General features: G+C 49.4%; 1 protein-coding gene across 1 annotated transcript; it reads left to right on the top strand.

The window, feature by feature from the left end:
• Window positions 1-733: 733 nt before the first annotated feature.
• Window positions 734-17175, top strand: Tmprss3 (transmembrane serine protease 3). The gene is made up of 10 exons (XM_052164276.1): window positions 734-916; window positions 1300-1423; window positions 3641-3766; window positions 5245-5288; window positions 5637-5802; window positions 6697-6866; window positions 8963-9058; window positions 10871-11013; window positions 11612-11764; window positions 15188-17175. Exons 2-10 carry the CDS (start codon window positions 1359-1361, stop codon window positions 15203-15205), a joined length of 981 nt encoding a protein of 326 aa, XP_052020236.1. The 5' UTR covers window positions 734-916; window positions 1300-1358; the 3' UTR covers window positions 15206-17175.
• Window positions 17176-26977: the final 9802 nt, after the last annotated feature.

Raw genomic sequence — 26977 nt, 5'->3', positions numbered from 1 at the left:
TCTGCTGGCTGTGCCCCAGGCTCTGCCACCAGGGCACCTGGCTGGTTAGAATTACTCAGAGGTAGCAGGTGAAACAGGACTCTGGGATGGGAGGGGGGAGGCTTGGGTGGAGCAAACAAAGCCTTCCATTCAAGTCATACCACGCGCGTGGGCCATTTTTATAGGGAGGCATGTAGGGTTTTTAAGAAAGTGGGTCATGGGGAAGAAGGGGCTCTCTTAGAGCCTGTAGTTTCTCATGTTCTCCTTCAAGAAGCTGCAGCGCAGGGCAGCGTATTTTGCCCCCTGTTCGGCTGGGTGTTTCACAGTCTATTGGCTCCAGGCCCAGAGTGAACGGGGAAGCAGGGCAGTTGAGCAGTCTCAGCTGGGCCAGCTTAGTGTATTGGGCCCAGCCACGCAGTTTTGTCCTGCCTCGGATTTCCCGAGAGGCCGAATGCACTGTCTTATGATTCCTGGAGGTAGTGAGACTGTGGTTGTGGCAGTCCTGCCCCTGTTCAGTCATCCCCTGAACAGGTTGCTGTCGGGGATGCAGTTTCAAGGCGGGTTTCATTATTGATGAGCAAGTTCAAGGCCACACGGCGGGTCCACAGCTGTCTGCGCTGTGCACCGAAACGACCACTTGCTGGGATTCTCTCATCTCCCTTCCCCTTTCGGGACTACAGCTGTCTGCGCTGTGCACCGAAATGACCACTTGCTGGGATTCTCTCATCTCCCTTCCCCTTTCGGGTCCACAGCTGTCTGCGCTGTGCACCGAAAACGACCACTTGCTGGGATTCTCTCATCTCCCTTCCCCTTTCCCCAGTCCACTTCGACTGCTCTGGGAAGTACAGGTGCCATTCATCTTTCAAGTGTATTGAACTGACTGCTCGGTGCGACGGGGTCTCCGACTGCAAGGGCGCGGAGGATGAGTTCCGTTGTGGTGAGTCGCTCCCGTTCACGGAAGGAAGTCACAGAGAGTGAACACAAGCTGACGAGAGCCCTTTCTGTCCGATGGACCCCAGGCATAGCCAGCGTCACACCCTGTCCCCAGCTGGGACGTGCCTAGCTAGGCTCTTGGAGAACTGTTAGACATGTTTATATCCAGTTGAGGGACCTGACCGGCTCTGAGTTGGAGGGAGGGGGTCCCAGGGTACAAGCCCTGGGAACTGCAGCATCTTGTGGGGGAGGGGCTGCGAGTGGGAACAGATCAGGTTAGAAGGGAGGAGGGTGCGTGGAGCAAGCGTGGCTGTCCAGCCTCTGCCTGGCTTCAGCCTGTTCTGGTAATCATTGCCCTCCTCCACCCTACCCCCCACGCCTGGCCAGTGCGCGTGATCGGCCAAAGAGCAGCGCTCCAAGTGTTCTCGGCCGCTGCATGGAGGACCATGTGCTCAGATGACTGGAAAAGCCACTACGCCAAGATTGCCTGTGCCCAGCTGGGGTTTCCCAGGTGAGTCAAGGCCGAATGGCAAGGATGACAGGGCCAAGGCAGCTTCGCTATGGGACAGTCCAGAGCTCCCTAGAAGCTTTGGCGAGTCACAGTCCGTTCTTATAGCAACCTCATGGCACGGGGAGCCACACCTCACAGGGAACAAGATGAGGCCCACCCAGCCAGGTGACTCCACATCACGTAGAAGAACATCATCTTTGAAGGGAGTTCCCAGGGCGAGGCCAGGACTTTAGATGTAAAAGCCATTTAGACTTTTGGAGCTAGGACTGGGACTGGGGTTCAGTTGGTAGAGTTCTAATCAGGCATGGCCAAAGCCGTGGGTTCTGTTCCAGCGGGGTAACAAGCAACCACATGTCACATGGTAACACATATGTAATTCCCGTACTAGGGAGGCAGAGGCAGGAACAAAGGGAGTTCCAGCTGGAGCCGAAAAGTAAGTTCCTGTCCAAAGACAGACAGACAGACAGACAAACAGACAAACAGTAACAGAAAGCGAACAGTTCACGCGCCCAGAACTTCTGAGTGGAAAAAATAAATACTCTGGTTCGATGCGGTTTAAAGAGCACTGGGTCCTGCTGGTCACATCCATGTCTGCACTTGCATCCTCAAGAGCCCCAGAGGATGCAATTATTCAAAACACCCTTAGCCCCAGGAGACCGTCTAAGGTAGCATCTTTCCAACTTCAGGGTTGGGAGTCAGCTGCTGGCTTTCTACACTGCAGCAGCATGCTTTTACCCAGCTGAGGGTCCCCTGTCCTTCACGGCCATCGCTGACTCCTGACCCCTGCCTTGCTTCCCTGGAGGCCATCAATACTGTAGGTCACCGTTTACTAAGGCAGGTTCCCAAGTTCCTACACTCGTCTTAGGAACTGGGCAAGATCGACAATCACAAACTCAGAAGTATGACCTAACTTGTTTTATAACCCAGGAAGCAGGGCTCTCAAAACTGCATGGCCACACACACCTCCTGTCTGGGATCTAAGCCAGTGGGATCCTAGATGCCCCGAAGCTGAGGTCCCCCAGGCCCGCCTCCTCTGTACACCATGCCTGCCTGGGTTCTGAAACCAGTTGCAACTGAAATGCAGTGACAGCTGCGAAGGTTTCTAAGAGACAATGTTGAGAATTATGTAGCTTTAGTCCTTAAAGAAAAGGAAGAGACTTCAAAGCACAAAACCCACGCAGGTACTTACGTATGCACGCACAGACCAGTTGGCTCAAATCTCATTGGTAGAGAGAATGGATGATAAGCCTCCTCCTTAAAAGGCTGTGGGAGCTCTGTGGTTATTAGGGTGTAGGAGTGACCACAGCTGTGGTGGTGGTTGCTGCAGCTCTGAGGTGACCTGTGGGCTGTGTTTGTGACACCGAGACTCCCTCTGCCCCAGCTCACTGCCCTGTCCATCTCCCCATGACCCAGCATGCCAGCAAAAGCAGGCTCCTTCACCCCAGGGTAGCCTGCTGTGGCCTTCCCTGGGAGGAAATGCCTGGCCAATAGCTGGATGTCATTTGCTTCAAACCCATGCTTGGCTGAGCACTACAGGAAACTTACATGAGCTCCGGTGGCATTAACGGCATTTGGGGGCTCTTGTGGGTGACAAACTGCTGGGTTAGTGAGAAGGCGGCCACCTGCAGTACACTCTGCTCCCCACCTTCCTTGGGGACTCCTTAAATCCTTCATTTCCCCGTTTCTCTATTGCTGGGTTTGTGCTCAGCCGTTCCACCCCATTCTAACGCCTTTAAATCTCTCTTCTGCCCCATGGCTATGCATCTGTTTTCTGGCATTGAGCCCAATTGCTTGGTTCCAGGGTCCTTAAGCCACTGCCTTCTATGACAGGGCTAGGCAGAGTGGAACAGGCTCTCACACATCCCTTTACCCCTTACCCTCAGGAGCTAGACATCTAGCTGCCTCGCCCGACGCAGCCAAATCAAGAGCGTCAGAGCAGAGACCACCTGTGGCAGGAAGTGGTCTTCCTCAGTGGCTGGAGCTGGGCGGGTGGTCAGGCCAGGCTGTGGACTGTGGGTCAGCAAGCAGGTCCCCAGGCTAGAGCTAAGCTGGAAACGCCTGGCTAAGGCGTGTGCATTTTATCAGGAAAATGAAGTCTCTGGCGATTTGGGGAGGACCAAATGAGGTCTCCATAGCTTGTAACCTGGTGAGTGGGGGTGGGTGGCTGGTATCTCAGTCACCATGGCTGGTGGGCCTGGGTTTCTAATGTGCCTGCAGCTATGTGAGCTCAGACCACCTCAGAGTGGACGCACTGGAGGAGCAGTTACAGGGCAACTTTGTGTCCATCAATCACCTCTTGCCAGATGACAAGGTGACCGCGTTACACCAGTCTGTGTACATGAGGTAAGCGGTTAGACCGATGGTGCTGCTGTCTATACTGGGGCCAGGCCACAGACTGGGTTTGGGAAGTTGAGGTGCACTCTGTGAGGGGAAAGAATGTCACTTCCATGAGGTGCTCAGTGCTATGGCTAGAGTGGTCATGCATAGCTGGGGTGCAGGGATGAATCCCAGCCCTGGAAAGTCTGGTTCAGTGGAGGCAGCGAAGGAGGCACCGTAAAGGAGCAGCAGGGACAGGCAGGTATACCATCAGGCCATTGCTGTGCCTGCCTCACAGCAGGGAGGTGTGCATGCATGTGTGTGCTTATGCATGTGTGTGTGTCTGTGTGTGTAATGTGTATGTATATGTATGTGTATGTATATATATGTGCATGTATGTATGTACATGTGTATTGTGGGTACATATATGCATGTGTGTATGTAATGTGGTGTTGTGTATGTATGTGTATGTATATATATGTGTGTGTGCATATATGTATGTATATATGTGTATGTGTGGGTATATATATGTATGTGTGTTTGTGTGTGAACATGTGTATGTGTCTATGATTGTGTGTTTGTGTGTATGTATGTGTGTGTCTATGTATATATATATGTATGCATATGAATATGTGTGTATGTGTATGCATATGTGTGTATGCATGCATGTGTGTAGAGGGTGATATATATGCATGTGTTTGTGGTATGTATGTATATGTGTATGTATGTATATGTATATGTATGTATGTGTATGTGTAGGTATATATATGTATGTGTGTGTGTATGTCTATGTATATATGTGTGTACATGTGTATGTGTATGCATGCATGTGTGGGGGTAGTGGTGTGCATGCATGCGTTTGTGGCAGGTGTATATGTATATGTTTATATGCATATATGTATGTGTATATGTATGTAAGTGTATGTGTGTATGTGTCTATATATGTACATGTGCATGTATGTGTGTATATATGTATGTGTGTATATCTGTGTATGTATATTTGCATGTGTGTTTGTATATGTATGTGTGTATATGAATATGTGAGTGTGTATGTGTGTGTATGTATGTATATAAGTGTATGTATGTGTATGTGTCTATATATGTATGTGTGCATGTATGTGTGTATATGTATGTATGTATGTATATATCTGTGTATATATGTTTGCATGTGTGTATATGTATGTGTGTATATGCATGTATGTATGTGAGTGAATATGTGAGTGTGTATGTGTGTGTATATGACATAAGCAAAGAAGCAGGGAAGTTGTTCCCCAACCCCCAAAACTCTGGGGGAAAAAAACAGGTTCCCTTAGCAGCAATCAGTTCCCCAGCTCCAAGAGAGCTCCCCACTGGGGCTCAAGCTAAAGTAGGGAGCAAATGCCACAGGTGCTCTGAGCCCAGGCTTTCCTCTGACACCCAGGCCCCGGGTTGGCGTGTGTGACCTGTCTGCTCTATAAAAACAGCAGCTTGCTGGCCTGCCCATAAACGGTTCCTTTCCACTGCAGGGAAGGCTGCACCTCAGGCCATGTGGTTACCTTGAAGTGCTCAGGTAAGTGTCTGAATATGTAGGGAGCCACATGGACGACTGCACGGGTGGAGTCACAGCCCCCATTGGGGACAGCTCAAGACCCCTTCTCCTGGATGCTAGTGTGGGGCTGGTCATTGTCAGCAGGGACACAGTTGATGGGCAGGGTGACCATGCAGGCTCACTGCACTAAGGGCTCTTCCGCTGTCTCCCACAAACCCCACCCACCCCTGAGTCTTCCTCTTCTCATTACCCAGTTTTGGCAGTATTGTGAGCTCTGGGTAAGGGACAGGGATTTGGCTGGGGTGCTGACAACATTTCCTCCAGAAAAGGTCACAGAGTTTACCCATATAAACCCTTGTTCTTCCGTAGCCTGTGGCATGAGAACCGGCTACAGTCCACGCATTGTGGGTGGAAACATGTCCTCGCTCGCTCAGTGGCCCTGGCAGGTCAGCCTCCAGTTCCAGGGGTACCACCTATGCGGGGGCTCCGTCATCACCCCTCTGTGGATCGTCACTGCTGCGCACTGTGTTTACGAGTGAGTGCCCTGGCCTGCGGCTGCAGCTGCGGCGTCCACTCAGAGCCTTGTCTAGTCCAGGGTCAGGTAGAGACAGGGTGATCTGGAGGCGAGGAAGCCGTGTGTAGGTGCACAGCCCGCCTGCCTTACAGTGGACCTGTCTCTGTGTCTGAGTGACACGAGCTGGGCTAGCACAGGGAAGGTAGGAAAAGGAGGAGGGGACTCAAGGCAGAATGAGAGCCATTGAGGTCCCAGGCCTTCCCGTAGCTCACTCCTCTTGTCCATGGTATGGCACAGCAGGGTATCATGGGTGGAAGTGCAGGACACCCAGGGAACACTGAGCCTCCATGATGCTGTGTCTGTCGGGAGTTTAGAAGTCCCAGAAAGCATCTTAGAACAGTGGCTGGGGGCTGGAGAGATGGCTCACGGTTCAGAGCACTGACTGCACTTCCCGAAGGTCCTGAGTTCAAATCCCTCACAACCATCTGACGCCCCCTTCTGGTGTGTCTGAAGACAGCTATAGTGTACTTACATATAATAAATGAATAAATCTTTAAAGATAAAAAAAGAACAGTAGCTGGTTCTCTTTTTATCTCTTGGTTTGGTTACTGTCCACTGGAGAAAGGCCTCTCTCTGCAGAGAGCAAAGCTTTGCCCAGTTCTCAAATGAATATCTCTGGGGTGTCTTTGCAAGCCCTCAAAGAGGGCCTCGAAGAGAATGGTCTGTCTAGGATGTACATGAGTGGTTTGTGTTCTTGCAGAACTCAGGAGTGTGGTCTATGTGGGGCACAGTAGAGCATTGGGCCATCTATCCCACCTGGTGACATCTCTCACCTTTCCCCTGGACTCTTGGAACACCAGAGACCAACAGGGCTGGGTCTCCCCTGAGATTCACCTCTCCGTCTGTGCATTTCAGCCTGTACCACCCCAAGTCCTGGACTGTCCAGGTGGGTCTTGTGTCCTTGATGGACAGCCCTGTGCCCTCCCATCTGGTGGAGAAAATCATCTACCACAGCAAGTACAAGCCAAAGCGGCTGGGCAATGACATCGCTCTCATGAAGCTGTCCGAGCCACTCACCTTTGATGGTACGTTTAGGCCTCTGCAGCCGGCATTTGCTTGTAGCTTGTTTCAAGAGCTTGCCTGCTGAGGCACTGGGATACTGCCTGCTCTACTGTCCTTGCTTGGAAATTCCAAAATCTGATACAGCTGGGGTTTGACCTAGGTGCATTGCATTTGCTCGTTAAAGGTGTTTATGGGTGCGCATGCACACATGCATGCATGCACACATGCATACATGCACATAGTGGGGCAAGAAGTCAATCTTGAATGTTGTTCCTTAGGAACCATCCACCTTGCTTTTTTGAAAGGTCAGGGTCTCTTACTGATATAGAGTTGCCTAATAGGCTGACTGGCCAAGAAACCCCAGGGAACTCTTCTGTCTCTACCTCCTCAGTACCGGGTGACAGGCTCAGTGCCACTTCGGTGGCTTTTTTACATGGATGTCACAGATCCAACTCAGGAGTTCATGTTTGTGCAGCAAGCACTTTGCCAGCCGAGCCACCTTCCCAGCCCAAATTAGGCGTTTCTAGTCTGAGCGTGTTAGGAGACCCAGCCCTTGCTCAAGATTTCAGCCTGGTCCCTTCTTTCGACTTGGTGTGTCGATCTTAGCTGTTTCTCCAGCTCCAGTTTGCTCTCACAGCCTGCCAGTTCTGCTCTGGTCTCTCTGTCCTGTGCCAGCTGCAGATGGGCAGAGTTTCTCTAAGCCAGGCAACCCGGTGCCTCTAGGTGGTGGAAGAGAGTCTCCTTGTCCTCAGGGACCCAGAGCGGACAGCACTTTGCTGTCTTGCTTTTTGCCGCTTGGAGCCTCTTACAGGGCATCCCCAGTGGAAAAGAGCAGAGTCCCAGGCTGCGGCAGCTTGAGGGCTCGTGAAGAGCCTCCCTCTTCCTCACCATTTGGAAGGTTCTAGGTATCCTCAGCTTCCTGGGCATTCTCTTTCTCCACCCCGCCTCTTATTCTCCTCACGCCCAGTGACAGAGTCGGTGAGTTCCAAGCTCAGCCCTCTGGCTATTAACAGAAGCCTCCCAGAGTCAGCCCTGCTAGACCTCTCAAAATTCACAAAGCAAGGGGCGGGGGAGGGGGAGCTGGAGAGATGGCTCAGTGGTTAAGAGCACTAGCTGCTCTTTTGAAGGTCCTGAGTTCAAATCCCAACAACCACATGGTAGCTCACAACCATCCATAATGAGATCTAACACCCTCTTCTGGTGTGTCTAAAGATAGCTACAGTGTACTCACATATAAATAAATCCTTAAAAACATTCACAAAGCACAAAAACAGGAGAAATGTTGGCTTAAGTAAAAGGCTAAGCACTCCAAGGGCAGGCAGGACTGTTTCCAAGGTAGACTCCCATTCTTGGCAGCAAACCTGTGTGATTTCAAGGGCAACAGAGAAAAGCTGCTTGGGTGGGGTGGGGGCTACTTGCTAATTCCTGTTGGTGAGATAGTTGATTCTAGAAAGGGAGGTGTCTGTAGTGTACTTAGCTAAAGAGTTAAATATGTCTCTACCCATCTCCACGTTCCCATGATTACCATGCAGGATTGCGGGGGTGGGGGGTGGGGGCTGGGGGAGTGCGGGAGCGGAGGTGGGGGGGAAGAAGGGGGAGGGCATCTCAAGTACTGCTCACCCGGAAGCCCTGGGCATCTGCAGCTGCTTGGCTTGACTAGGTAGGGCATCAACAGTACAGCCTAGATGCAAATCGGCTGTCACCACAGACACGTAACATCTGGTCCAGGAGTGATCAACTGTGGTCTAAAGGCCAGCCATGTGACCTGATGCACATTTGAGCGAGTAAAATCTTGTCATAAATCCATCAGCCCCCTTCGTGTACATATCCTGCGGTTCCGGCAGCCATGATGAGGTCCACATAGCCCACAAGCCTGAACTGTCAATGGTCCAGCTGTCCAGCCTTTCACAGCTAAGTGTTTGCTGCTGGGCTCTGGACTCCTGCCATAGCCTAGGGCTACATTTGGGAGATGAGTGGGCGTGGCTTCTGCTCTGAGCTAGCTCAATGACCAAGGCCCAACCGCTCCCTAGGGAGTGGGTTCAGAGACTTGAACACAAGGTCAGTTGATTTCTGGGACAGTGGCTTCAGGGACTTCACTTTATTGTATTCCTTTTAACAGAGACCATCCAGCCTATCTGTCTGCCCAACTCTGAGGAGAACTTTCCCGACGGGAAACTGTGCTGGACCTCAGGATGGGGGGCCACAGAGGATGGAGGTCAGTGGTCTGAAACCAGAGGCTGGGAGGGCCCCTTGGGATGCTTAGAGGTCTCAGCGCAGGGTTAGGGCAGGCTGACTGTTCACAACAGCAGTCTGCTGTGTAGCCATTGGCCACCATGGTGCCACGCCTCTTTGGACAGTGTGTCGTTTTTTGAGGCTCCACAGAGAAATGAACTACGGGGGAGATGTGTGGGTACTTCTCCACGGTGAGGCCTCCACCCACCCCTCCTTCCTGCCCTCTTTTTATTCTACTGAAGCAAGTGTCTGAAGCACAGCTTGATGGGCCCTCAAGCTTGTGCCAACATGCAGGTACAAGATGAAGTCTTGCCCGGGAGAGCTGGCACGGTGTGCTATTTTTTCCTATGAGCTTGCAATAGCAGACATTACCCAGGAACCTCCACTGCTTTGGTAGTGGTGATAGCGTCAGTGATGGTCACATCACGTACTTCCCAGGGACGTCTGTGTCCCTTGCAACAAGGAACAGTCCTGACAGTCTCTCCAGCGATGGCTTTCCTTTGTGCATTTTCTAAGCACAGGATAGCCTGCTGTCACTAGCAAACTACAGTGGTCTGGATGGCTCAAAAAGCTCAAAAGAGCAGACTTGGGTCCTCCATATTTCTGAAGTCTGAGGTCAAGATGTCTGTAGGCCTCGGGTGGGATCTGCCCCAGCATCTCTCCAGTGTCTAGTGGCTCTGGCTATCCTCAGTGTTCCTTGGTTGGCTGATGTGTCAACTCAGTCCCAATGTCTAGGTGGTTGTTTGACTTTCTGTTTGTTTTGTTTTGTTTTTCTAATGTGAGTTCTTGGTATTGAACGTTCCAGGTTGATCCATCTCCTCAGTCCCTTGACCCCTGACCCCATGACATCAGTTGTCATATCTAGAGCCCACACTAAATGCAATGTGATCCAGCCTCCAGATAATACTTGATCTATACTTTAGCAGCTTCTGCTCCAAACAAGGCCGCCTGCCTTGGTTACAGGCAGGCAAATAAGATGGGGTAATTCAACCCATGAGGAAAACTCAGTGCTTTCCTTTGGAGACACGTTCATGCAGGGTCTCACTGCAGCCCAGGCTGACCTAGAACTTACTCTGTAGCCCAGGATGGCCACAAACTTCACAGTAAGCCTCCTGCCTCAGTCTCTCAAACTCCAGGGTTCAATGCCCATTTTGTTTATTACCTTCTGGTTATAGGTCAGAGGTCACCATCCAGCCTCAGGGGTCCCCGGTGCTGTAGGCTGGCTCCTCTGTTGGCTCCGGGGATGGTGACAGCTGTTGTCCCCTTACCTTTGCCCCTACACTCCTGGGCTCATAGCCTCATCCTCATCTTCAAGGCCAGCAGGCTGATCTGACTCTTAAGTTTCTCTGACGTCACCTTCTTCGAGTCATTGGTCCATCCTTGTAATTTTAACAAGTTTACCAGCATCCTCTGAACTATCTCGCAACCACACTCTTGAATATCTTTGAGGTTCCCCAGTTAAGGGCTCGGCCACAGGTTCAGGGCCCACACCTGTATGTGGAGGGACATACTGCTAACTGCATTCAGCTCTGTCCAGATGAGAGTGGCCTTGGGGCCTCAGTTTCCCTTTTCAGTAATGTGGATTGACTGGGTGGGTGGAGGCTTGGTTGACTGGGACAGTGGGACAACACACTGAGCAGGGGCACTCTGGGTGACAGTTTGCTGTCCCAGCTACAGTAGACTGCTGTGACTGCTTCATGTCAGGGGGCATGGCCCGTGTCCCCTGGTTCTCCTGTCTCTGGTCTCTAAGCTGGACTCCCTCTCACTACGAATTTCTCACATTATTTCGAGGCAGGTGACGCCTCCCCTGTCCTGAATCACGCAGCCGTCCCTTTAATTTCCAACAAGATCTGCAACCACAGGGACGTGTACGGCGGTATCATCTCTCCCTCCATGCTCTGTGCAGGTTACCTGAAGGGCGGCGTGGACAGCTGCCAGGTAAAGGACTTCCGGTAATCCTTGGGGCCACAGCAACAGGCAAGGGTCCAGTTTAGTGACCCAGCCCATGGGACAGGCCCCTGCCATCTACCCGGTGACGGAACACAAAGCAAATTTACACGGCCCAAGGAAGAGATTTGCTTGAGATATCCCCTGGCTTTCGTGGTGGCCCAACCTGTGTTTACCCAGGTTTTCAGTCTTTCAGGGCACATGGGGTGTGTCCTCTCCTCATCCTCTCAGGCTCAATTCTAAGTGCGAAACGGGGCTGTGAGCGTGCAAAAGCCACAGTGCACGAGACTCAGTACTACCTGTGGACACAGTGAGTTAAGTCTGGCTCAGGCAGAACCCCTCTCTTCCAGCTCCATGGGCTACACAGGCCACCCTTAACCTTCATAGTGTAGTGTTTGGGAAGTGAAGGGAGACATAGGCAGAGGGAAACATTCCCACACAGTCAGGGAGCCACCTCTTGAGTCCATTCTAGAAGTATATGGAGAGAGGCGTACACACGGTTCACCAGTAATGTGACATGGAAAGTCTGTGCCGCCAGGACGGCATAGCCCCTCCAGCCTCTTGACCTTTGTCTTCTTTGGCTCTGTAGGGAGACAGTGGAGGACCCCTGGTGTGCCAGGAAAGGGGACTGTGGAAGTTAGTGGGAGCAACAAGCTTTGGAATCGGCTGTGCTGAGGTGAACAAACCCGGGGTCTACACACGCATCACCTCCTTCCTGGACTGGATTCATGAACAGTTGGAGGTAGGTGGGGTGGCCCAGTGGGAGGTGGGTGTGGCCCTCCAGCTCACATGTCCCCCCCCCCCCCGCCCCCTGCACCCAGTGTGATCACAGCTCTGCCACAGGGAGCTGGGAGGAGATGGTGATTCGAAAGGATGTTGACTCTGCAGTGATTTGGCGGTTCTGGGTCCCAGCCTAGAGCACACAGCTGATCCCACTGGTGTGAGCCAGGCACACAGGGGGAGGGATGGGAGGAACAGCCTTGCCTGACTCAAAAGGGAGAAAGGTGGTGACCGACCGGTGGATGAGCTGGGAGGTAATCCCTTGCTGAGAGCCAGGCCTGCTTTGCTTCAGGGACAGGGAATTAGGATAGGCCTACAGAGGCTCCTAGTCAGAGAAAGGAAGACAGAGAAACCCTGGGCCACCAGAGAACTGAGAGTCACCAGGCACCAGGCAAAGAGATGTTCTGATAGACACAGGCCTTGCTGAGATGAGCGTCAGGTGTCTACAAGCCCCGTCTCTCCTGAGAGGGGAAGGGATGTAGGGAAGGAAGGCCCGGCCACACGCCAGGCAGTAGGCAAACATTTACTAACTTTATCTCAGATGGGTTTTACATCATCCCCTAGTTCAGTTTCAAAGATATTTTCCCCTGACATAATAGGAGTGAGATTTATGTAACGTGGGCAAATGTTTAAAAGACAACAGTCCTGTGGCATTTGACGCAATTACTGTGCAGTTCAGTTCTAGAAATCCTCCTAACCTCCCAAGGGAGACACGTGTCATAACATCCCAAGGGAGACACGTGTCCCTTCCTGCCCTCCAGTCTTTATCGATCTGCTTGGGGGTCCAAAACCTTTATAAGTTATGTGTGTGTGTTCATGTGTGTGTATATATATGGTGTGTGTGTGTGTGTGCATGTGTATACATGTATATGTGTGCCTGTATATGTATATATGTGAGAGCAGTGTGTCTGAGTGTATGTGGTGCATGTGTTTGTATGTATATGTGTGTGTGTGCATGTGTGTGCCTGTGTATATGTGAGAGCAGTGTGTGTGTCTGGGCATATGTGTATATGTGTGTATGTATGTGCATTTGTGTATGTGTATATGTGTGTGCATATGTATGTGCATATGTGTGTGCATGTATATGTGTATGTGTGTGTGTGTGTGTGTGCATGTTAGTACAGTGCCTTCAAAGGTTAGAAGAAGACATAGGATTTGGAACTGGAGTTACATTATTGTAAACTGCCCAGTGTGGGAGCTGGGAATCAAACCCATGTCCACTGCAGTATACAGTGGTATGTGTTCTTAAGTACTGGGCACCTCCAGAACCTTTTAAAAAGGGTTATTGTCATTTGAAGCAATTGACTAAATAAGAAAAAAAACCTCCAAGAACTCCCTTAACATCCCCCAGGAGTTAATGTCCATTTCTTTTCTTTTTAAAATGTTAGTTTTATCTTATGCATATGGGTGTTTTGTCTGCATAGATGTCTGTCCTCCTTGTGTGTGCTTGATACCTGGGGAGGTCAGAAGGGGGATTCAGATCTCTTGAGACTTGAGTCACAGACAGTTGTGAGCTGCCAATTAAACCCAGGTCCTCTACAAGAGCAGCCAGTGTTCTTAGCCTCCGCGCTTTCTCTCCAGCCTACAGAGGGGGTGGCTGCATGCGTCAGTGTGTCCAACGCCGTGGGATAGTTGTCTTTTAAAAAGCTCGTCCATGTTTCATAAATTACTATTACTAAATGTAGTAATTATACATTTTTTATTATTGGGTTAACTCGAGGGTTTTTTCTTTTTCTTTTTTCATTTTTAGTACTGGGGGCTGAATACAAGGTCTTGTGTGTACTAGGTGGGACTCCACCACTGAGCTATACCCGGAGCTCTCTGCTTCTTCATCTAGATGAGGAAAGACACTGAACGTGGCTTCCGGGTTGGGGTCAGTGGGGATGAGGTGGTGGCAGGTGAGGCCAGGGCATGTTCAGATCTCAGCACCACCAGTCATAGCCGTGACTTCCCACAGCCTTGCTTCCATCTTTGATGCATGATGGAGCTGATCAGGCTGGACCAGTGAAGGCCCAGCTGCCAGTCACAGGCGGGTAGGAAGCTACCGGCTGGAGCAGCCTGTTGGCACTATTCTGCATTTAGTACCACAGGCTCTTCTTTGGTACAGGAGTTAGCTAATGCTTGTCTTCCCCTTGTGAAAAGGGCGTTTGAGCAGGTGAGGCCTGGTGCAGAGGCCACTGAAGGCACTGTACAAGGAGACTAAAATGCACAGACTGGCCATATGTATCTGGGAGGTGTGGCAAGGGAGAGAGACACCTCAGAAAGCAAGCATGCCTTCCTGTGGTTATCTCTTGGGGCACAGGTACCACGTGACTGTTCTAGACCCCTCCAAACCACCACAAAGCCAAGAAACTTCTCCCTGGATGCCTCATGCTGTCCAAGAATATGGGGCAGTCAAGGACTCAGGCTGGGCAGCCGTGACAGGAACAGGGTCCTAGCCAGTGTACTCTCTACATTGTGTTCTGTGACAGATCCTAGAACACTCCTCATTGATAGATGCAATCTCGGATAAATGGGGGTTCCCAGGCTAGTATATGAGTAAGCCATGCCCAGAGCAGAACCCCAATATGACTCAACCCAGAGGGATAAACAGACGGAAAACTTGGGGAGGGAAAATCCTTTCTTGACCATTTGCTAAAACTGAGGAGCCCTAGGATCCTCGTCCAGTCAGTCTCAGTCAGGGGTCTGGTATAAGGGCCAGGTGATCTTAATGTTTTAACACCATTTTAGAAAGGCGGGTGTATCAAGTTTCTCTGGCAAGCAGGAAAAGACCTGTTTTCTGAAGTGCTTGTTGTCTGAGGGGCTTCACTATGGTGGCTGGCTGGGCTTCGGACAGTCTCTCGGGGCATCTTAGTCATCAGCTGCTTCTGACCACCGAGGACCTACAGATGTCACCTGCCAGACACACCTGCTTCTAAATCATTTCCCAAGTAGCCCAAGGAAGGTCTGGAAGCCCCTTCCATTCTGTAGGAAGATTCCCAGGTTTGACTTGTCCCATGGGAGGTCCTTCCAAGAGTCCTCTCACTTTGTGGCACTGTCCCCATGTCAGGCCCCCAAAGTCCCCACTCTATCACCCTCATCCTACCGACCGTGTTTCCCTATTCAGTTAGGGCTTAAAACAAAAAGTTATTATGTCTCACCTTAGTCCTCAGGGGCACGTGGCTGGGACCTAGCACCTTCATGTAGCAGTCTGTGGGACAATCTTGGGCAGAGCTGAAAAGTGCCAAGGGCTTTCTGAGGGGGGCCATCCAGAGCTGGCTGACTCTTCCCTCAGAAACCCAGCCCTCCTCAATAACCATGGATAACACCTGGTGGGAAAATCTGTCACCATGTCCAAGACATGGTTTGCAGGGGAAAAAACACAGATCCCTGTTTTCACTTCTAGAGAGATCTGAAGACTTGAAGAAGAGGGAACAAGCCAGCCCCCTGAGCTCCTGAGGGTGGACACAGCCCGAGCCTTCCCTGGACTCCTGTGTGGCCATGTTGGATGCGAGTACCTGATTTTACTGCTCTGCCATTGCACTGAAACGGAACCAGTGGGAAGAGCATCCCCCCAACCCTGACTCCTGGAGTTGCTTGCTGCTAAAGCCCCTGGGCTTTGGAGCTGGAACGACCTTGGAAGCCCCTTCTGTGCCTCATGAACCAACTCATTCACACAAGTGTCACCTTTCCCTGCCACCACCCTAGATTTTCTCCTCAGAGTTGCTGCCAACACAGGCAAGCTCTCATGCAAACCCATCTATCACCAATTGGTGCAGCTTCGAGGCCAGGAACAGCTCGTGTGGATGGTTGGAGACGCAGACACTTCTTTGTTCCTAGCCCCAGGCTCCAGATCTCAACCCAACTGTCTGCTTCCCAGAGCTGGTTTCCGGAGTGGAGAACTTGGCCTGTGACTGATTCGCCCTGAGGTTTCGCTCCACTGTTTCCTCACAGGATTTGGTGCTTGATGAATTCCTCGCTTCTGGAAGGTGTCCCTTCGCTTATCTTGGCTCGTCCTCGGGCTTGAGTGACTGCATGGTGGTGGGTCGTGGACACTGAAGTCATGGGCTCACATCCAAAGCCCATTCTACACATGTCAGGAGTTTGCATTTTCCTGTTAGAACAGGTTTCCCAGATATCAGAGGTATTCCATATTGCATCGTGGGACTCATAAGCAGAGTTGGGGACATAGATCTGGACACTAAAAGCAAGTTGAATAGAGGGGTCCTAAGTTATCAGGTCTGTCCCCCTCTGCCCCCCATGCTCTCTGCTAATGGACTGCAGCCAATGGTATCTGGGCCCCTTTTACATGGTTCACAGTCCTGTGGTTCCCATATTACCATATAACAGAGGAGGGTTATGTGAGACATAGCCATTGGTCATTCAAGCTTGTCACAGATGGAGTCTTCAGAGTAGGAATCAGTTGCTTTGTGGCTGCAATAGAAAGTGTGTGCGTGCATGCGTGCGTGTGTGTGTGTGTGTGTGTGTGTGTGTGTGTGTGTAGTGGGGGGGCACACCACCAAGACAAACTTCCACATAGCCATTGTACTTTGACTCAACCTGTCCAGATTAGAGCCACTACTTAGATTTCTGTGAATAGAACATTGTCCTAAGACCCACAGTGGGTGCCTGAAAGTATAGGACAACTCTGAGCCCTATACGGATGGTTCTTTTCCGTATGCATACCTCCCTATGGATGTGATGTATCTAGTAGTCACAGGAAGAGAGGACAAGCCCAACGGAACAGCAGTTGTAAAAACATATGGCTGTTCACACTTACATGTAACAGCTCATCGTCAGAAGCAGTGAAGGCAGGAACTCAAGCAGGGCAGGATCCTGGGGGCAGGAGCTGGTGCCCAGGTCACGGAGGGGTGCTGCTTACTGGCTTGTCTTTCATGGCGTGCTCAGCCTGCTTTCTTACAGAACCCAGGACCCCCAGCCCAGGGGTAGCACCACCCACAATGGGCTGGGCCTTCCTCCATCACGAATTAAGAAAATGTCCTACAGCTGGATCTCATGGAGGCTGTTTCTCAACCGCAGTTCCCTCCGCTCTGATGACTCTAGCTTGTGTCAAGTTGACATAAAACCAGCCGGCACAATAGAGAGCAGTTGTCGTGAGCTCAGAGAGGCCAAGCCCTGTCATTTGTAGCCTCTACCACCTCAGGCAGAGAGCAGTCAGGTGGGACATATGTGGCCTCCTAGTCCCTCCCACCTTTCCCTGCAGCCAAAGGCAATCAAGGGCTCCCCGTGCACTGACCCACGGCAATCTCAAACTCCAACTTCACCCTCCTATCTAGAGCCTTCTTGCTCCATTGCTAACACTCAGATTAGGTCACTAGTGTGGTGTGGATCCCCCCACCCCGCAACCTCTAAGAGTCAGAAACTCCCTTCAAATCCCAAAACTTGAAGGTCTTTCTTTCTTTCTTTCTTTCTTTCTTTCTTTCTTTCTTTCTTTCTTTTCTTTTCTTTTCTCTCTCTCTCTCTTTCTCTCTCTCTCTCTCTTTCTTTCTTTCTTTCTTTCTTTCTTTCTTTCTTTCTTTCTTTCTTTCTTTCTTTCTTTCTTTCTTTCTTTCTTTCTTTCTTCCTTCAGAACCCTGCCACAGCTATCTAAGTAAGGCTCCTACCTACAAACCCGTTATGTCTTTTTTTCTTTATATCGGCAATAATTACAAAGTCAAATAAGGGTCATTTGGACATATGCATTTCTCTACCAAGATTCCACTGGATAAATGAAGTAGCTATCAGCTGACTGATGGATGGGTAGCATACTCAGTGTAGACACACTGGACTAACACGTGGCTTATGTCTTGAGGGGGAGAGAGTGGATTTCCCCATAGTATTCAAAACAGTAACTGAAGACTCACTAATAGTGTGTTTCTGGAATTTTCCATTTAATATTGTTGAACTGTATACAGTTGACTTTTTAAAGGCTTATTTATTATTATATGTGAGTACACTGTAGCTGCCTTCAGACACTCCAGAAGAGGGTGTCAGATTTTGTTACAGATGGTTGTGAGCCACCATGTGGTTGCTGGGATTTGAACTCAGGACCTTTGGAAGAGTAGCCAGTGCCCTTAACCACTGAGCCATGTCTCCAGCCCCTACAGTTGACTCCTTGTAACTGGACCTTTGAGAAGAGGAACGTTAGATGATTGTGAGGATCTTCTCCTTTCTGGTAGGCACTGCCAGATTCTCTTCGACAATACTGCCAGTTTCCATGTGATGGGGGCAAGCCGTGACGTAAGGAGTTTTCCTGAGTAACCATCCCACTTGAGAGAGCCAGACTGAGGCTGGAGAAGGAAGGTTCCAGCCTGCTGTGACCTCACCCTTCCTGGTCACTGTTGTTTCGATGCTACAGACTGTCTTGGATAACACAGACAGCAGCCCGGCTCATCAGCACAGACTGGGTGCCTGGTCTAACCCTGCACGTTTCGATAGGCTTACCCTCTGTCCCTGGACTTGGCTGTGACAGCTCGGTCATTCTTTAGGAGCTTTTCTTGACAGAGCCTTCTTTTGCCCTTCTCCAGGCCTTCTTCCTCGAGGCCCCATTCCCCTCTCCAGGCCTGGTTCCCCTCCCCATTCCTGCTTCCCTTCCCTCAGCCTTCCCACACGCCCCAGCCCACCCTGCCACAAGGCCTGCTTTTCCTTCTCCCTCCTCTGCAAGCCTTAGGTCACCTTCCTCTTGGCCTGGCACTCAAACTTCTAAAGAAGAGACCCGCCTAAAGGATCAATGTGCTAACTGCTAAGTTATATTTCTTTAGGTTTGCAGAATCTAGGACATGGGCGTTGTCTTCATGCAACCTAAAGCGTGTACTGCCTTCCCATAGTCTTTACCAAGAAGCGTGGGCATTTTCTGTGAGGTTTGGTTTACAACAAAGCACCTTGTCTCCCAGAGAGGAATGCAGGACTTCCTCTAAGGAGCTTGGACTCCACTGCAGGGCTCAGGCCAGAGGGAAAAGGCGCTGGACGCAGCCTTTCTGCTTCTCTCCTCCCTGCAAACATCAGTTGCATCCCTGGATCCTCCAAAGCGGAGCTCTAAGGACCGCCTTATCCAGCTGCCAAGGTGCTGGTCCTCAAATAAACCTGCTTGCATCCCATAAGTTCTCATCTCCCAATGGTGGCTTTCACACGGAGACGACTAGATGTTAGTCCAGTATCACTGAGAAATAGGACTGGCGTGCGATCCCTCTTCTGTGATAAGAAGTCTAGGGTGTGAGAAAGAAGGACACACTTTCTCAAGAGCACACATTGACCCAGCTCTGTACGGACTAAGAATGGCTCACCTGAGTCTTGTTTCCGTGGGAATGAAAGCAGCATGGGACTGGACACTTTGGCATTCTGCTTCCTATTCAGAGGCATCAGAGACATCCATAATCCAGGTCCTGGCTGACTTCTTCTTCCTCCAGGGCAACATTTGGTTTTCCCAGAGACAGCTGCTAGCTGCTGGCTCCAGGCGGAGGTCAGCAGGGTGGCCACATCCTTCTCTTTCCAGCTGATGATGTTAAGTGTCATCCTGTTTCTCTCTTCCCTATTCCCCCAAAGACAAGGTTTCTCACTGAATCTGGAGTTTGCTGTTCACTGATCAGCAAGCTCTAGCAATCCTGTTTCTGCCCTGCCTTCCCCAGTGCTGGAGTTACAGGTGTGTGTGTGTGTGTGTGTGTGTGTGCGCGTGCGTGCGTGTGTGCGTGTTTAAACACGGGCTCCGGGGATTTGAACTTAGGTCCTTATGCTTGCAGGGCACGCACTGTGACACACTGAGCCATCTGCCAAGCCCCTCTGTTGCTTAAAAATTAAATGGTGCCGGGCAGTGGTGACACACGCCTTTAATCCCAGCACTTGGGAGGCAGGGGCAGGCAGATTTCTGAGTTCAAGGCCAGTCTGGTCTACAGAGTGAGTTCCAGGACAGCCAGGGCTACACAGAGAAACCCTGTCTCGGGGGGGGGGGGGGAATTAAATGACACCAACTCAACTCAAGGATGTCTCACTATGCCCCATCCTTACCCACATCCTGTAAAACAAAGCTTCAGTAGGCTTGCCGCAGGGGCGGACCACACCCTGTATCCAGGCAGAGTTTTTAGAGAGCTCTGCACGCAGAGTCATGGTCTGTCTATCCAGCAGTACTTTCCTTGAAATGGGCTGTTTCCTACTTTCGCTACCCTGCTCTGTGTAGTTATAAAGACTAGATTTTCCCCGAAGTACACGAACCTCCTCCGTGTTAGTTACTTCTCTGTTACTGCGACAAAGCACCATGACTAGGCAAGAGTTTGCTTTGGATTACAGTTCTAGAGGGATAAGAGTGCATCATGAGAGAAAGGCATGGCGGTTAACATCAGTCATGGCGGCTGGAGCAGAAGCTGGGGACTTACATCTTTGGATGCAAGTCCGAGCAGAGAGAGAAAACTGCAAAGAACAGGAGGCTTTTAATCTCAAAGCCTGCCCTCAATGACATCTCTCCCCCAGCAAGGTGGTACCGTCCAGACCTGTCTCCCCCAGCAAGGTGGTACCGTCCAGACCTGTCTCTCCCAGCAAGGTGGTACCATCCAGACCTGTCTCCCCCAGCAAGGTGGTACGGTCCAGACCTCCCCAAATAATGCCACCACCTGGGGACCACGTGTTGGAATGCCTGAGGCTAAGCCAGACATCTCATTCAAACCACTACATCCCTTCTTTTTGACCCTCCTAAGAGACGTGTGCGTGTGAGTGTATAAATTGGCATGGATGTGTTAGCTTGCATGTGAGTGGACACACGGACATTAATCCTTCTTGGAAATGTCACCACTTGTGTCAGAGCCTGTTTGTCACTCTAAGCTGAAGGCTTGTTGCTGGGAATGAAGCTGGCCCATTGATGCCCGTGTGCCTGGCACCGACTCTAGGATCTACACAATGCTCACACATTCTGGTACGATGAGCGAATGAATGAATGAATGAATGAATGGGCTATAAGAACAAGCCGCCATCACAGACCACCTGAAGGCTATCACTTCATGCATAAGTGCACTGGCTTAGACGCAATGAGACGAAACCCAGAGATAGACCTTAACACCACAATTTGTTTTTTTTAAAAACGTCTTCGTATCTCTCCACTTAATAGCACAAGCAGTATCAGCAGGTATCGGAAAACCAGACTCTAGGATATCACCATGTAGACCTGGACTCTGTCCTAGGTGGTGTGAGTCATGTGGAAGGAGTGATTAAAGGAATGATTCACAGAGAAGTGGTCAGAGTATGATCATTGAGAAGAAGGGGTTGCAACTCAGTAATCACAGAAAGGAAGGGACAGGACAGGGCAGGTCCCCTCCAGCTCCCCCAGCCCAGTCCTCCCTCTTCCTCCTCCTCCCCTGCTAGAATGACAGGTAAGCCTAGTGGTCCTGTTTCATGGCAATCCTCTAAGCATCGGGGTCATGTCTCAGGGTCGGGACCTGGTTTCTTGGCTTTTTCCACTGTGGTTTCTTGTCTCTTTTTTCTTCTTTCTCTCCTTCGCACCTTGGTGCTAACGGAGGCTCCGGTTCTCGAGAGCTGAGCTTGTTGTCTTTCATGTGCATTTTGGACATTCGTCATCTCCCTTTCTACCAAGAGTCGCTGGTGAAGGGTGCAGCCCCTGCGCCTCCTACAGTCTCTTTCCTTGCTCTCATGAACACTGGGGTTTCCCAGAAGGCATGGCTGGAGTGCAGCAGCTACTCCTTCAGTAGACCTGAGTCCCGTTCTTAGTACCTGTACTGGGATGCTCACAACCATCTAAGTCCAGATCCAGGGTGATCTGAAGCCTGGGACCTCTGTGGACACCTGCCCTGGTGTGTGCATAGACACACAGATACACATTCTTTAATAAAACCAGTCTTAAAAGAATTAAGGTTGGGGGAGCTGGAGAGATGGCTCATTGGTTAAGAGCACTGACTGCTCTTCCAGAGGTCCTGAGTTCAAATTCCAACAACCACATGGTAGCTCACAACCACCCGTAATGAGATCTGACGCCCTCTTCTGATGTGTCTGAAGACAGCTACAGTGTACTCACATATAATAAATAAATAAATCTTTGGGCCGGAGTGAGTGGAGTCAGAATGAGCAGGGCCAGAGCGAGCAGAGGTCCTGAGTTCAATTCCCAGCAACCACATGATGGTGTACAACCATCTGTACAGCTACAGTGTACTCACATACATAAAATAACTAAATAAATCTTTAAAAAAACTTTAAGGTCGATTTCTTTGTTTCATTGTTGTTTGCGATGATAAAATATCCCAGCAGAAAGGTCTGAAGCCAGAAAAAAAAGGGGTTTATTTCATCTGATAATTCTACGTTACAGTCTAGAGGACAGAAACTTGAAGCGTTTAGTCACAACACACAATCAAGGACAGGGGCGCATGCATGCTTACTTATGTCCAGTCCCATCTCTGTACTTACTCAGTTTGGGATCGGCTGCCTAGGGAATGGTGCCGCCCATAGTGGGCAGGTCTTCCCACCTCAACACAATCAAAACACACACAGACATATTCACAGATCTAGACAATCCCTCACAGAGACTCTTTTTCCCAGATGACTCCAGATTGTGTCAGGCTGACAATGCTAAGTGAGTGGTGAGGTCCAGTTGCTGGAATTTTCTCATCAGTTCTCAAGTCCACAGTAAAAAGCTGGAGAACATTTAGGTCCTGGATGATTTTAGTCCTGGCAGACTTTGCTTGCATTTATCTTAAAGGTTTTATGTTTTATATATTTAGTTCTATGATATATATTGTATTTTATTTGAGGTCTGAAGTGTAACTGAGGCACCTGTCCCACCCTACTCCCCACCCCAGGGCCACAGCCCAGACACCCCTTGCTCTACCAGCAATGTCTCCTCCAATGGATATCTACTCCTTTGTCATGAACATGTGTGAGGCCTGTTCTGAGTCCTCAGCTGTTCCTTATTGACCGTGTGCCTGCCCGTCTGCTGCTGCTGCACTGGCCCCAGTATAGACCCCACCCCCAGCAGCAGCAAGCCTAACTCTCAGGGCCTCTTCCTATGCATTCTGTTTTTAAGACTCTTTTGGCTCTTGTGTGGCCAGCATCTCTCCACATAGATCCCAAAATAAGTTTATTCATGGCTACCAAAAACCCTAGGAACTGGATCTCTCTCTGGAAAGGAGCTGATATCTCTCCTTTCCAGAACCTTGGGTGTTTTTTGTTTTGTTTTGTTGTTGTTTGTTGTTTTTTTTTTGTTTTGCACACAGGTCTTATCTGTATTTCATGTTTTTCTTGAGTGACTGTAAAAGGCAGTTGTGATTTGAGTGTTTCTGCACATTCTCTGGCACTGTGTAGAAGAGCAGTTGGCTTTCGTGGCCAGGCTAAACTCTTTCATCTTTAGCTTTTTTTTTTTTAGATTGCTTTAAATTTGGTCTTATTTTTGGTTCCAGAGATCAAACCCAGGCCCCCGAGGGCACAGACACAGACTAATCATGTGGTACTCTACCCCGGAGCTGCACCCCTACCTCCTGGAGACCTTATATAGGTGTGGTCATGACATCTGCAAATGAATTTATTTATTCTCATGTGTATATTTTTTAATCATACACATGCAATTATATTTTAATTACATAACTACCACCTCTATTACTACACTGGATAAGTATGAGTACCCCCTCTTTATTCTCAATCTTAAGATGAAACTATCCAGTCTTTCACCAGTAAATAGGACATTACTGTAGGCATTTTGTGGATACTCTGTTTCAAGGTGAGATCATTTGCTTCCACAGGCACAGACCTAGGAGATTTTTAAAGTCATAAGTGGGTGCTAAATCTTGTTAGTTGGATTTCTTACTTAAGTTGATATGGTAATTTTTAGAGTTATAGCAGCCTTGCATGATTAGAAAAAACCCTAACTGGCTTCATATATAATATATATATTATAAATATATTATATATAATATGTATTATATTTTATATATACATATAAAATATACTTAGGCTCTTGGTGTTTTACTGAAGAAGTTTGTGTCTAAGTTCATGACTATTGCTCCTCTGTTGCTTTACCTGTGTATGCTGCCTTTGTCTGGTCTCTGTGGGTAATTGGGTGATAATGATCACATAAATGAGTTAACAAATACCATTGTCTGTCTCCCAGAGAAATGATGTGAAATTGGTGCTAATTTAAGAACTGGACCTCAAAATCCAACCATGAATTCAAATTTTCTGAGGATTTGAGGGAGCAAATTTTTACCTTAATTGAGTTTGGCAGTTTATGATTTTTGAGGAATTGGTCTATGTCTTTTTTGCTGACTGTATCATGAGCAAAACAAGTCTTTTATTTTTTTCCTGATCCTTTAGATGGCTGTTGGGTCTGTAGTAATCTCTGCTGCTATATTTATGGTATTTGTTGTTTGTGTCTTATCTTTAAATGTTGTCAGTTTTAATATAAGCTTGTCAATATTATCGATCTGTTATCATCATCATCATCATCATCATTATTTATACAGAGTCTCATTTTATAGCTTTGGCTATCCTGGAACTCACCCTGTAGATCATACTGGCCTCAAGCTCCCAGAGATCTGCCTGCTGCTGCCTCCCAAGTGCTGGTGTGCACCACCATGCCTGGCCCTATCGATCTTTTGTCAGTGAACCAGTTTGTTATTGGTTTGATACTGTCCTCATTTCCAGGTTACATTAGTGCTGTCACATGATCTCACTCCTGTTTCAGCTGAGCCCTACAGGTTCTGATATGAGAATGTGTTTTCATTTTCATTTAGTTCTGTGTTCTTTAAAGTTCTTTTTGAAACACCCTTTTCAGTTCATGGGAGTTTTAGAAACCGGGTGCTTAGTTTCCATGTTTACAGCCCCCCATCCACACCTCCACCCGGTTCTTTGGTTCTAATTCTAGGTTTGATCCCACTATAGTCTGGGATATTTGACTCATTTTTATTTTGTAGGCATGTGTTTTGTGGTCTCATCTCTGTAGGGTCTGTCTTGGAGAGCTGATTTCAGCTGCTGGTGGGTGGAGCCTCTTGTGTATTTCAGTTAGATTCCACTGGGCAGTCAGACCTTCTATTTTTTCTGTTGAACCCTTACCCAGTCATTTTGCTGTTACAAGTTTCTGCTTGGGACTTTGAAGTGCTCAGTGGACTCTCCTCCCATTTCCCTTGCCTCATTTGAACTGTAACCAAGCCCCTCATAACACCGACTTTAGTGTAGACTGTAGAAGGGACAGCCAAGTCTCTGGAGGTCTTGGCTCCAAAAATTAACTCTCCCTCTCGCAGTTTTGGAAATCCCTTTTCATGGTCTCATTTCATAGAAAACCAGAAAAGACCAAATGTGTCATAGAAAGCTGCTGAGGAACTCTCTGTCCCTCCCATTAGAACACCTCACAATCATGGGGTCCCCTTTGGGACACACTCACTCGTGGCCAGGGTGGACCAGCACGGAAGCCCCAGAGGCAACATCTCCCTCTCAGAAGCTCATGGTCAGGATTTACATCAGTTTGGGGCTTTGATTTATGCCTTGTCTAGATTGATGGCTGGTGATATGGGAAGCAGAGGAGGAGGGGGGGGAAGAAGACAAGGCTTGGGATTTAGGGGTCTCCATGTTACCACTGATAGGCCTGGATATCTTCTGTCCCCTCATTGGCCCGTGTGGAGTGAGGCGTTAGGATTTATGGGGTGGAGCAAGGAAGACTCACTGGGCAGGAATGGGCGGTTCCTCTCTGCAGCGGCTGATATCTGAACGATTACAGGAGCCCACCTCAGGTCTGTGTTTGACTTCAGGGAAGGTGTGCGGAAATGGTTTCAGTGCAAGCACATCGGTGGGGTGTGGGCATGAGCAACCCCCCCCAAAGTCAAACACTAGCCCCATATCGTACCCTCTGACTCACCTGCCAGGAGAGGTGGGTGGCTTCTCCCACTTTGATCTGGGGAGAGCAAAATTATTGAATTGCGCTTGTTACATACTGCCTTTTCAATAATGCAAGTTAATTCCTTGCTCGTGGGGTTAAGTGGGAAACAGAACCCAGAGCGGTCTACAGATGCACCTTTTCACACCCATCAGCTCTAACACCAGAGCTCAGCCTTTCATTTTCCTCTCAGGCTGTTTTAAACTTGAGGGCCCAGTTCCTTTGGATGTAACAGGGAAGTATAATTCTTCATGCATGCTGATAACCCTTAAAAATCTGCACGTGATGGTTCCAATACGGGAGGATGTGAACCCTTGCTGTCCACATGGCGAACCAGCATCACCTGTAGTCCACAGCCGCTCTCGGAGTCCTGGATGGAGTCTGTGCTCCTGAGGGTCCGGGTCAGCTCAGAGCTAGTACTGACGGTCTCAGACAGACTTCGTGGTTTTCTTCACCAGCATCCAGACTACACTGGGCCATAACTGCCCCAGTGAAGTCCCAGGATGTGTCTGTGCCCAGGTTTCTTGTTTTATATAGAAAACATTCGCATCTATCTTGTCTCCACCTGAACGCCATCATCTGCAAAGACCCATTTCCAAACACAGGCACAGCATCAGCTGCTGGAGGTCAAGGCTTCATAGAGTGTAGGAGAGACAGCTGGAAATGGCCTCGCAGCCTCGCTGCAGGGCCCTTTATTGTATTTGGGGAACTCCGGATCCCACATTAGCTCCAACTGGAGCCTCAAAACTTCTGAAAGCTGCTCTAGGCCCTTACTAACACATTTCCTTTTTATATAGAGATCTTAGTTTATTAATTCATTTTGAAGTTCAGAAGTAAAAACTATATACACTTATGATGTATAATACAAGGCTTCGGAATATGTGTGCTCAGCTAGACCTGGTGGTACCCGACTGTAGTTATTATTCCAGCACCAGAGAGAGGGTGAGTCAGAAGGATCACAAGTTCAAGGCCAGGGTTTGCTACAAGTGCAGAACCTGTGGGTGGGGGGGGGTCTCTGCAAACACCAGGGCTGGCAGAGATTAGTCTGTGTGGGGCAAGAAGAAAATCCAGTTCAATGAGGCTTAGTTAGCAGGCGTTGTTTCAAACTTTTAGAGACTGACCCTAGTGAGTTTATTTTTGACATATTTAGACACAGTGGAGTTTTGGAAAAGAGTTTCCCAGTGACAACTGTCAGAAGAACTCATATGGGATAACCACGTCAAAACTCTTTGCAAAGTACAAGCCTTCTGCAAATCACCATGGACCTCTTCCTTAAGAATGGGTTCTATCGATTGGCAGACAATGTTCAGGATAAAATTCTTAGGGAGGAAGATCTCGGATAAA

This window comes from Apodemus sylvaticus, chromosome 19 (assembly GCF_947179515.1).
Source record: "Apodemus sylvaticus chromosome 19, mApoSyl1.1, whole genome shotgun sequence".
NCBI classification, from domain to species: domain Eukaryota; kingdom Metazoa; phylum Chordata; class Mammalia; order Rodentia; family Muridae; genus Apodemus; species Apodemus sylvaticus.
This window is presented reverse-complemented; position numbering and strand designations above follow the sequence as displayed.